The following is a 12,961-nucleotide window of genomic DNA, read 5'->3' on the forward strand; positions in this document are numbered from 1 at the left end:
AATGTTCCTACTTTATTTGCTTTCTAATTTTCTTGTTTACTTTCCATTTGATTCAGTAAACATAGAGGTATACGTTTTATTTTTAGTGAGCTCATATTTTTTACTTATTATTTTCTTCTTTAATTCTAATTAAGACTGTACGCTTTCAATGATGCCTTTTATCTTTCTGCGTCTGATCAATTTTCCCTGAATGCATGTGACAAAGTACAGTGTCACTCAACTGATAAAACTTGAAAATTTACTTGATACACTAATATTAATTTTTAAATTCCAACTGTTTATGGCTCTTTTTTGAGTATTCTGTCTGAATGTGCACTTAAATGTCCAAAGTAATGTTTTTCATCAACTTTTTTAGTGTTTTCTGAGTATCATTTCTGAGTCTATGTTTTTTGGTGCCTTTCTGTTCATTAGAGTTATCGCATCTTTAGAAGTGAAGATTGTTTCACCGTGTACCCCCTCCAGCCCCGATTAGTGTGTTTCTAACCCTAATCCTACTTCATTCACTTCACATTTCCTGTTCCACTGTTTCCGTTCTCTGTACTCACTGCTGCTATTTTTTCTTCCTCAATAAAGCTGTTTCTCATACAATTGTCACAATTTTCAATTGCTATTTTTATTAGAGAAACATTAAATGTGTTTACACATAGATTGATATTCCTAGGTCTTCTATTTTGTCTCTTTTTTATTTTACTCTTACATTCCTTCTTTTTTATACTTTCTACTTAATAAAGTTTATACTTATCCTAAACTCATAACACAGTACACTGTATTTACATAAAAACTGAGATATCTGCCACCATGTTTCCTCCCTGAAACACATCTAATCCTGTCTCTACTTTCCTTACTGTCTAATAAGTTGGGTGGATCTGTTTCAAATGTCGCTTCACTATACTTCCACAACAGCTGGCTTTACAAAGGAGGCATATTTAATGACTTTGAAGGGCAAGTAGTAACAATTCTATATCATAAATGTAGAGTATGGAGAACTAGAATACTATCGGTCATGCATATTTTGCAGTTTCACTGAAGGCATGGATATGGATTTAAATGCATCTCGATGCTTCCCCCACACTGGTTGAAAAACATCCCAGTAATTGAAATCTTTAAATACTCTACTGGATTAATATCGTCATACTCTGAACACACAAGGCTAAAAACAGAAACTTAAGGAGTTATGCCATAATCCTATACTATAAGGCTAAATAGTGCTCTATACATTACATGACTTCTTTTGGATTCTGTTATATAACTGCAGATTTTTAAGACCTGTACCATTAATAATCCATATGAGAAAAGCAGAGGAAATTAATTTTAAGGTAAGTATTTTGCAGACTGAACAAGTATAGGGGAGGTCATAAATGTATTAATCTAGATGCTGAAAATGTGTTGGAAAAATACAGAAATCAAGGGTTCACTAGCGTTTATAATTTAAGGGGAGTCAGTGTGGGTAACACAGGGAGAAAGCAGCAGAAAATGGAAAACAGCGTGTGAAACGAGCATCAAACACCCAAGCCTACACTGGCTTGCGGTATTAACCGTGTTAGGAAATGCTAGCACCATACACCAATATTTTACTGATGCGTGGCTGCTAGTGACTTACTTTCGCCTGTGGCATAATCCTGTGGGTCCAGAATTCCTGACTCCTGCAGGGATCTAATACAGGAGTCCACCAGCTCCAGGCCTGTGGTAAGTTCATCTTCGATATCTTTTTGACCATCTGAAAAATGACATTTTAAACTGTGAGCAAAGTCTCATGATGAGTTAATACAAAAGCATCAGGTGAACCTTTCATAATCAGCAGTATCCTAACCAAATATAGTAAGTAACTCCATGAAGATCTCATTAGAAACCACATTGTAAGTCTGGAAAACTAACGTTAAAGCCAAGGTCTGCTATAAATTCTGTGTAGCCTTGGACAGTTTAAAGTCACTGGAGAATTAAAAAAAAACTGAAGCCGGGGACTTAGCTCAGCAGCATATGAGCCTGCCTGGCAAGTACTAGGTCATGAGTTTGATCCCCGGTACAAAAAAAAAATAAATAAATAAATAAATAAAATAAAATAAAATAAAGAAAAAGAAAACTAAGCCTGTAATTTCAGGATGCTGAGGCAGGAGGATCGCTTTGAGTTCAAGTCCAACCTAGGCTATACAGTGTGTTTAAGGTTGGCCTGAGTTGCATAGTGAAATTCTGTCTAAAAAAACCAAAACTAACACCAAAAAACTGAACTTCCCACAAATGGTGAACATCATGACAATTTCACTTAATTTTTACTGTCATTTGCCCCCTAATTTCATGTTTTTTTCTAAAGCTCACAGGAAAATTGATCAGCAGATACATGTGAAGTAAGTCTAAGTCCCCACCAAGAGTCTGTCCCTTACCTTGTGACTGCCAGTGAAACTGCTCCTCTGCTGAACTGCAAAAAAGAGAACCACAGGTGTGACACACTGATTACCAGAGAGCAGACTAACTGCAGGCAGGGCGGTGCTCCAGACCAGCAAGGCTGGTTCCGCATCACCCCTTAAATTCCTCACTAGGAAGACTGTTCTGTTTTAATATAATCTTAATTTTAAGCCATTTGCTTCTTATTTCTTTTGATTCACAGTATCAGCACTGTTCAGTAGGGGCATTGTTCAGTAAGTCTCAAAAGGACAGGTCATTAAAAAGTACCAATTGATTCTTTTTCTTTTTAAATACCAACTGGTTACACTTGCTTCTTACAATATCTTCTGCACACATGTACCTTCACACAATTTTATTTTTCTGAAAATACTAGTCTGAAGCGTGACATATAGGCTTTGTAATAGAGCCTAATAAAAGAAACAACTATTTGTTTTTCATTACAAAGAAGATAAAATGAACCTTTGCCTTCATGTTGATATTTCTTATGACTACTTCCTTTCCATTGATCTTTATAGCTTAAATTGTGTAATTCAAAAAAATAACACTTTACCACCAACTGAATATATGTTTGCAAAGTTCTCACCTAACGATACATCATATAAAATAATCAGCTAAGAGGACTTGTTCATACATACAGAATGCCAATGACACAGTTCCAAGTGGAACAGGTACGTAGCACAGGTATTTTGAATGTTATATTAAACATAAAAGAAACAAATGAATTTAAATTTCTAAGTGTAAACATATGAAGGCTCTTTCTACACGGTCCCTCTGTAATACGTTAGCACTTCATGAGAACGCTCACAGATACCATGTTGGGAGTGGTTTTCTACCCTTATTTCATCTGATCTTTTCCTCTGATCAAGCAGCTTGTATGAATAGCTTATCAGTTCCTCAGCAGCAAGTAGATTTGAGACCTTTAATCTGTGCTTCTGAATTCATTTACGGGAGAGAAAGGAAAATCTGGTGTAAATCAATGTTCAGGAAAGCCATGATTGACATACATGAATAAAAGAACAGTCCCTTAAGAAACACATGACTTGTATAGGGCGTCTTGCTCCTAAGCCAACCTATATTAACACACTGGAAAATGATTTCTCTCTAATGAGAGCTACAGAAAAAACTGATGCATGAAATGAGAGTTTCAAAAATTCAGTCCCATGCAACTATTTTTTGAATCAGAAAGGTATGGCATTACGTATATGAAGTCTACATCTAACTACATAGTGACCCTTAAAATAGAAATATTTAAAATTACAAGGCAGCTTCACTTAGTAAGAAGCCTTTACTATATTGCAATCTCTTGTAACATCCAAGAATAAGTCTGAGCCATAGTCATCCTAGCTATTTAAATCCTCCAAGAAGGCTATTAATCATTTTTCAAGGATGTAAATATAGCAATATTAATGTATAAACATCAGTCTCTTTGATCATTTGAAAAGGCTGGAGTAGATGGTAGGCATTTTGATTCTAAGTAATTTCAAGTATTTACTTGTGTCAGATTCATCTGTAGCAGTTTTTAAATATATGAACATTAGGTCGCACCAGAAACTTCAAAAATCTATAGGAATCCACACTGACAATTTCCTGTGATGAATCTTACCTGTTGCTAACTTTGAAAACCATCAGACACTATTCTCACTACTGAGCTGCTATGAATTTAAAGCTGCTTCACGACATTATTCTTCTATATTTCAAGTCTGGACAAATTTCCAAGATGGTATAACACTCCAGGCATGCATGTGCCATGGACTTGCATAGGGATACAAAGTGCTTCTGTATTGTAGAGTGCTGAGCAATGGCCATTTTTCCCTGAAAAAATGAGTTAAAATCACAGCCCTGAAACTTGTTAATGGTAACTTACGGGAAAAAGGACTTTTGCAGATGTAATTCATGATTTTCAGATGAGATCATTCTGAATCATCAAAGAGGGCTCTAATTTGAATGACTAATGTCTTTATAAGAGACAGAAGAGGTGACACACAAACAGGGAAAGAGAGCATGGGAGGATGGAGGCAGAGATTGGGTGATGGACCTGCAAGCCAAGGATTGCCTGAAGCCGCCTGCAAAGTCTCCCTGAGTTTGCAGCTTTGGCCTCTAAAATCATGAGAATAAATTTGCATTGCTTTAAACAGCCACTGGAGCTAATTTGTTATGGAAGCCCCAGAAAACTGATGCAACATATTTTCTGATACAATAAGAACGTTCTCAGTTAGATCCTCCAGAATTTGCTAATACCTCTCACTATGATATGCCTTTACCAGTATAGCTATGGACTACCAACTGAATGTCGCCTGCATACCAAGGCGCTACCATTCCACCACCACCACAGGACACTTGTGTAGGTGGGATTTACAGCTTGACCTCACAGCTGCTGAAGAGCTCAGCAGAGATGGACAGGAATCTGCCCACCTAAAATCCCACTCCTCATTCACAGTCCCCTGCCATGGCCGGAAGCTCACTTAGGTTACTTCCCAGCTAAGACAGCATGGGTAACCGAGGACTGGAAGTCACTCCAGGCTCTGCAGAGTCCTGCTCTCCCTTCCTCCCGGAACCTGAGCACCGCACCGCTCAGCCCTTGCAGGAAGACAGGGTCAGCGCAGAGCTGAGAGAGGGAGGGTGGGCATGACGTCTGCATGCTGTCCCTCTTCTTCAGCCCTGTGCTAGTGTGGGTCCCTGAGTCCCCACATGAGATGGAGACTTCCACCACCCTACAAAGAACATCGAGCAAGAGCGAGAGCTACATCACTGCCATATTAGAACTCTGAAGCTGCGGTACAGCTGGGGTCTGTAGGGTAAACGCCCCAATGAGCAATATAGAAATGTGCATTCATATCAGTCTCCTTTATAGGGCGTTGCCTGCTTCTCAGTTCCTGCTTCCACAGCACTGAGCTGGATGAAAATGTCCCGAGCAACCGTACTACAACAGAAGAAGGTGGAAACAGTTTAGTTCATCCTGTGGGATTTCACTGCTCAATAATGGGTGATTTTATGGGTACGGCTTCATACCATGGTATTATATAATATTTATTTTCCTCTTCATCTGTTTCAAATGTATTTCAATTTTATGATGCAATAGAAACAAGAAGAAATATTTTTGCTACAATTGAAAAAAATAGCATTAGCAGTGAATATAAAACTATCTCTCAAAGCAGAGCACCTTCCTTCCGCACAGACAAAAAACATTAATCATTTTAGTCATTTCCCCGATTCCTTTAACACAGTTAAAATGCATTAAAAAATGTAACTGATTATCGTAGAGAATAGGAATCCCAAGACTTCAGATTTTACTTCTTCAAGTACACACTTCACACTCTGCAGGTGATTCTACAGTCACATATTTTATGCATTTGATTTCTTCCCTTAAAAGTACTGTAAGGTGAGTGTTTTACAACAGGAAACAAATTGTTATATAATAAACATGGATCATGCTTGTGTCTCAGGACTCTCCTATCAGGTACTAGCAAGCACCCATGGTTTACCTTCTCCAATTACATAATCAACAATATAATTGAAAAATCCTTTCTGAAGCTATTGTAACCCCATGCATGTTCAATTTCAGGAAGAAAAGTTTGTCTTCCCTGCTGTAACACTGTTCCTTGAAACAGAAATCACCTCTAAAGAGTTAAATTTAAGAAAAATATAGATATAATTTAGATTAGTACATAGGTACTTAAATATACCTATGTGTGAAGTGCAGGACCCAGGAACTCTGAGGAAAGCACAGATGAATAACCAGGACGCCCACAAATAGCATTTAACCCTGAAAAATATACAGACACCTCAAGTATTATGTAGGGATTTTAGAGAAATGTATTTAAAGAGCAATCCTACAGGGTAATACTTTGAAGGCTCTCCCTTTGTACCAAGCAATGTTCTAATGGACTTGCAATTCATCTTCATAACCACACTTTTTTCTTTGTTCATCTTTCTTTCCTTCATTCCTTCGTTTCCTTTCTTCTTTTCTTTTCTCCCTTCCTCCCACCCTCTCCCTCTCTCTTTCTGTCTCTGCCTCTCTCTTAGATCTCCTGTAAACACCCTAATGTTGTTGAGTTACACCTATAGTCCACCAGGACAAAACTTTGGAGAGAAGTGATGCTTCCATTTTATAGAAAATGAAGCTGAGGTTTAGAGATGCTAAGGAATTCGCTGGCAGTCTCACTGTAGGCAGCTCATGGAACCAGGAGTATGACCTTGGGTTTGCACTTTCTGAACTTTCCTAGTCACATATCTAAATGCATGGAAATTAAACTTGTATGTGACTAAAGCTAATCGTACAAACGAAACTGAAAAACAAAAACACATTTGAGAGAAGACATTATCCATTGGTAAATGTATATAATTTACAAAGCATTCATGTCCTGTACATGTATGCAACTCACACAAATCCGTGAGAGAGCGATTTCAAAAAATCAATAAAAGGGTGGCCAACAATTGTGCACAGTTCATGTGCAATAGAAAAATCAAGACTGTGTGGCCATTGAACAAATTAAAGAATTGGAAGAATAAGCACTAAACACACTGTACTTTTCTACACCCCTCAGATCGCCACCACATTTGGAAGCCTGACAGTGAAGAGATGGGCAAATGACTGTCACCACTGCAGGTAAGGGAGGACATCAGGGAAACATCTGGACAATCCATGAGGCTATTCCTGGCCATATAAATGTGAATACAACTCAGCAGTTAAAATAAATTAGGCAGATGTAAAAATATATGGAGTTATCAAAACTTAGATGTGGAGAAAAATAATTCAAGTTGTACACATAGGATTTGTGCTGCAAGATTTCAATTCCATGGATTTTCTAAGCACTGACTATATAGTATTATATACAAATATACACATGTACTCCATGCATATAAATATATGGACTGAAAAGATGTCACATTAATGATGGCCATGACCTGGGGGAAGGAGAAGTGAGTTTAAGGAAAGACTAAAGAGAAAAAGTCCTTTGATTGGAATGATTTTATAAAAACTGAGAGCGACCTTTAATCATTAGGACAAAATGTTACCATTAATTTAAAAATATTTCAGAATAAACTACGGTTTTCGCATTTGGAAATATGTTTAGCTGAGTGCTCATATAACTACATGAATTCCATTCTACAGAATATTCTTACCATTATTAGAATCATTAATTGTAACTTTCATGAGGCCTAAAACTCTGAAAAATATAAGGACAAAGCATAGGGAAAACTAATGTTTAGAGACACAATTCCTTTTCCCCCGAATGTAACATGTGAGAAAAATGACAAACTCACTTTTACGGTGTTTCAAGTTGGAACTAGTTTGAACATTTCTAGTAAGCAACTAAAAACTTCCAAGTTCCAAGGGCATGAAATAGGACAGGACAAACTAGTTTAAGCCAAAGAATTGCCTCTCGGTGCCTGGAGAAGTGATTCACACCCTTGCCATTTCCAGCGTGACAGTCTACTTACACACCTTCAGGTCATTTCAAATAATAATATGAAAGCTCAGAAGGTTTCCTTAATGTCAGGAGGAGACAGAAAGCAAATCATTACTACTGTTATTCTGTCTCTTATAAACCTGCTCAAATACATTTTCTTATTTTCAGCTTTTCGATGCCCTGAGCATCAATCTCAAACATCTGGAGTGTTACTGCTCTCAATATCTTTCAAAATGAAATAAAGAGACAGAACTACGGGATTTCTGTCCATCTGCTTTCAACTTAAGCAATGTACCTAAAACATAAACCAGGCAAAGTGTTGTAAAATAAATTGCTTCCAAACGAATGTTTGATTTTTGCCTGTAGTGCCAGAGATTCTCATACTGATGGTGTCACATGACCCGACCTTGTATTCTAAAATTATTTTTAGTAGCTAGGTTTACATGAGCATCTCACATGAATAGCGCTGTGAAATAGCATGACTTTGGTCACAATTTCCAAATGCTGCAGAAATGTAAGGGGTGTAGGAAAGGTGGTGAGAAGTGGCTGCCACAGAAGTCTGCTTTAGGCCACCGCAGCTCTCTCCTCAGTGCAGTGTGTCAAGCAATGGGTCCTTTGAGTTGGTGAAGAACCTCACTTCCCGCAGAACATTTTGTGGAACTGCCTTCCCTTTAGCCCACAGCCTGTTGCTTCCACAACAGCCGGTGAAACATTCACAATTGGACGTGGAATTCTATCTCCACCGTACAAATGGCATGCCTGTTTTTTTTTTCCTTAGACCATGTATCTTCTTTGTGATTTAACTATTCCTAAACTGTGATAATGGTCATAAAGCACTGGCAGTGTTTCTCTTCTGTATTTCACAGCCACAGTAAGTGCATGCCGAGAGTATCTGGGGACTTCACTGCCCCTCACCTGAGATAGATTTATCCCCTTATTCTTTCACTGTCCAAAGAGCGCTTTCCAAAGTGCTCTTTCTGGAGTCTCCTTATATGTTGTGATGCTGCTAGATGAGGAGACCAGGAGTGTACTGCGTTAGCAAGTGCAGAATGCAACCAGCCTCGCTGGTCTGGAATCAGTTCTGATGCCTTCAACCTAAAAAGCCACGGGCCACGCCTGCACTCTGCGTGCAGACCCGAGAGGACTGAAGGGGTCTTTTATTTAGGTGATATATCTTAGGTGATCGGGGGTTGGTACATCTTAAGGAAGTATAGAATTGCATAAGTAGTTTCTAACTTAAGATTTATCCTGGGTAACATCGTTATAAATTATCAGTATTGATAATTACAAATTGATTAATTATGGCTCACTGTAAGCTATGGTCTGAAAAATGAATGAAAAATACAGTTAGTATTTAAATTAAAAGGCATCTTTAGTTGTGCTACCCTGGCTGCCTCCATAATTTTACACTTAATTACAAACATATATGTATACGTTAGGTAACTATGCTACGAGATTCTGTTAGTTTACCAAAAACAAGTTTGTTTTCATTGATTGACCATTTTTATGCCTATATCTTATAATCTGAACTACTCTCACAATAAAAATATACAATATAGTAACTAAAGTTAATTTTCTTTTTCAAAAACTTTTGTATTATTTTTTTTTGTTTTGTTTTTAAAATAAAAAATCCTTTATGCCCCAAAAAAGATATTGTTCATGGTCATTTTGACCTTGAGGGAGGTCAGAACTTGCAGATGCCACACACAGCCCATAAAGTAGATGAGCGCACACGGTGGTGGTGTTTTTACAAAGTGGCCTTTCCGTGGAATGGCACTGGGCAGCAGCAATCACCGCAGTTCTGTATCACAGCATACCACGAGACTCCGAAAAGGGCGCTTCCAGAGCTGCTTCGGAAAGTGATGGAATGAGGGCATAAATCTGTCCCAGGTGAGGGACAGTAAGTAGAGGGGAATTACTGGCAATGTGTCTTTCATGTTATATTTTTTAAAATCTGGACGTGGTGTGTTTCTTGCAGGCCACTGTACAGGGCCAACATGGCAACAGAGATGAAGAAATGGGAAAAGAAGACATTAGTAAAATACATGGCTATGGTGGCTGCTGCCTTCAAAGTGCTGGGGAAACGGGACGAGAAAATCCCCACGCACTCTCAGTGTGCACTCACTGTAGCTGTGAAATACAGAAGAGACACACTGCCAGTGCTGGATGAGCACTGCCACAGTTTGGGCATCGAGTGTCCTGCAGGGGTCCATGTGTGACATGCTTGGCTGTCGGGTGGCTCTATTGGAAGGAGGTGGAACCCTGGGAAGGGCCTCTGGAGACTGGGCCTCCTGTGGGGATTACAGGGCTATGGGCCCTTCTCTTCCTTTTGTTCTCTGTGATTCATGAAGTGCAAGGTTCACTCTGCTAATTTTTCCACAGAGGACCAGAGCAAGAGCCCAGCTGATCATGTTCTAGAACCTCCAAAACTGTGGACACAGATAAACTTTTCCTCCTTCTGTGTTTACTATCTCAAGTTCTTTGTTATAGCAATGGAAACCTGATGTAATGGTGCAAAGGGGTAAACACACTGTAGATAAGTGCACAGAACTGGGGGAATTGCTGCATGAAGAGATGGGAACAAGGCACATGGGGCCATGCAAAGTCTAGCAAGTTGCTTCTTGTCTTAGACCCAGCTTCCTTATTTGCAAAATGGGTATACTGTTGGTATTTTCCCGAGAAATATCCTATGAAAGTTAAGTTTTTGAGGCTTGTGCAAACTGTAGAGCAGTGTCAGGAACATAGAAAGTACTATTTGTTCATCCCCCAAACACGAAGAAACCACAAACAAACCACTGCTATTAAACACAGAAGAACTAAGGGCTGGAAAAATACTGCTGATTCACAGAACTGAAAGAAGTTAAGCTTATTGATCATAGGGACTTGACACGTCTGTACTTAGCACCAATAAGTACTATCATAGGCACCTGTCACAGGACATGCAGAATTTATATTGTCTCTCTTTTTTCCCCTACAAAACTGGTGCAGTGCAAAGGTAGCCTGTGATTTACAGAGAAAGACGCTCTGCTTCTAAATCCCAACTTTTCCAATCAGTGCCGTCCAGGGCGCCTCGTGTGGCAAATGGCATCGTTCTTGTGGTAAGGAAAATGGGAAAGACTAGTCACTCTTTTCAAAACCACGGGAGAGAATAAATCAGACCCAAATTGCTATTATTAATTCCTTTTAGTTGGAGGCAGAGAAAATCCATATTCTTAAGCTAATTTGGTTGGTGCCGGGAACTGATACATTATCACAGTACTTGGGAGAGTTCTGGGGCTCCTTCACCACCATCTGGCCACACAGGGCTCTCATGGTGATCAGAGCACTGGGGCACTGTCAAATCTGGGTAGGAGTCAGCCAGAGCTACACCAACATGAGGCACACACACTCCGCAGGTTTAAATTGCTTCAGAATAAAGACTCAATTCCCAACAACCACAAAGAGTTACCCAAGGCTCAGTCATGCTCAGTATGCTGTGAACACAAAAGCCAGGCTCTGACCCGGGAAAGCAATACACTCAAGGTGCTTTTCTTTGAATTCTTTTGATAGAATTCTTTTGGACTTGATCATAGATATATTATGAGTTATTAGACATTATTTTTAAAATTCAGTATCAGGAGCAGAAACAAATAATTCACTACAAAATATAAGTTTCTTTTATTTTTTTGCATTATTTCTTGAGAAATTTCTCATGCATGGGCTAGGAATGAGTTTGAAAATAGCTACAGTTGAACACAAGAAATTTACTGTAGTAAATGCAATATTTCTAACCATTTTAGAAAATACAGTGCTAAAATATCTTTGCTGATGGGGATTCAAAATATTTTAATATGGTAAGCTGCAATTCTAGATGGTCTAGATTATTGTTCATCAACTAACCAGTGGATCTTATAATATTTTGAAGTGGTTTCCAAATCAATAAAGTGTCTGTGTAGTCCATGACTAAATGCAGTAGCATTATACATATTTACACTGACAGTTCAACAGTATTACATATGATTACACTGACAGTTCAGATTTGATGAACTTGAACTTTTCAGGCTATGATCCAGAAAGTATAGACACAGCTCACTGTATTTTGCAGCAGGATCATTTACGTCTGATATTTGGTGGGAGAAGAGTCATTTGTGTGTCTGCTCAAGGTTTGGAGATGCTCCAAATTTCAGTCTTTTACATCTTTTAGACAAAATATTTTTGTTCCCAAATTATCCCTGATAAATAATCTTCATTAAGATAGGTCCTTAATGTTAGGGGCAATCTTTGGGCAGAGAGATGGAGGAGACTTGCATTTTCCTGGTTCTCCTGGGGGTGTGAGTGTGTGTGCAATTATGCACATGAGTGTGTGGGGTGTCTCTGGGTGCGCTCCCCTCTTCGTCTCAGACACACTGACTCACTCTCACTCCTCTTCCACCTACTCTTGCTTCCTGTATGTTGTTTATCACAGGTGTGCCAAACCCTGGGCATTGCGTTTGACTGAAACAGACATGAGTTTATAAGATGAAACTAACCCCTCGGAGAAATTTAATGGAAATGCATGCAAAAGCACTGCTTATTTCACAAGAATGAAATTGATTTTCTAAAATCCTAGATTCCAACACATGATTTGTAACAATAAATTTTAATTTTAATGCCTTCTTAGAACAGAAACGATTCAATATTCATGTGTAAAAATCCTTATGTTTTTCTAGGTCTTAACTTGCTGAAGAATAATCATAGTCTTTTGACCATGAAGAGTCGTCTAATACTACCCAAAAGTTCTGTGAAAACACTTAAAGAGTGAAGAAATTCTCAGAACAGGTCTGTATACAATTCCCAAAGGCTAGAAATAACCAAATACTCTTCAGTAAATGAATGTTAAAGCAAATGGACACATCGTATAAGGAAACATGTTTAGCAGGAAAAAGGAATGGCTTGCTCATGTATGCAGTAAACAACAACCCTCAAAGAAATTATGCTGAGTGAACAAGGTAGTAATTTTGTAATATAAAATTAAATAAGTACAGGACAGATTTGTGGCTGAAGAGCTTAGGGACAGAAGAGGGTGTGTGTATCTAAGAAGCAGTAGGTTGAGGGGCAATTTGTGTGCCGGAAAGATCCTGAATCTTGATTGTGGTGTTGGTTGCCCAAAGAAACTTAAGTGATAAATGTAC

General features: G+C 38.5%; 1 protein-coding gene across 7 annotated transcripts in view; it reads right to left on the reverse strand.

Annotated features, from left to right (window-relative positions):
• The window catches only part of Ctnnd2 (catenin delta 2), an 813,816-nt gene that overhangs the window by 362,634 nt on the left and 438,221 nt on the right, over positions 1 to 12,961 (reverse strand). For all 7 annotated transcript variants that reach the window (XM_063257972.1, XM_063257971.1, XM_063257974.1 and 4 more), the window contains 2 exons: positions 2,379 to 2,413; positions 1,601 to 1,717 (listed from right to left, as the gene is read on the reverse strand). In XM_063257972.1, the coding sequence (XP_063114042.1) occupies positions 1,601 to 1,717; positions 2,379 to 2,413 (152 nt within the window). The remainder of the gene's footprint in view (positions 1 to 1,600; positions 1,718 to 2,378; positions 2,414 to 12,961) is intronic.

Source organism: Cavia porcellus, unplaced genomic scaffold (genome assembly GCF_034190915.1).
Source record: "Cavia porcellus strain 051 isolate PalLab524CR breed Dunkin Hartley unplaced genomic scaffold, mCavPor4.1 scaffold_11, whole genome shotgun sequence".
NCBI classification, from domain to species: domain Eukaryota; kingdom Metazoa; phylum Chordata; class Mammalia; order Rodentia; family Caviidae; genus Cavia; species Cavia porcellus.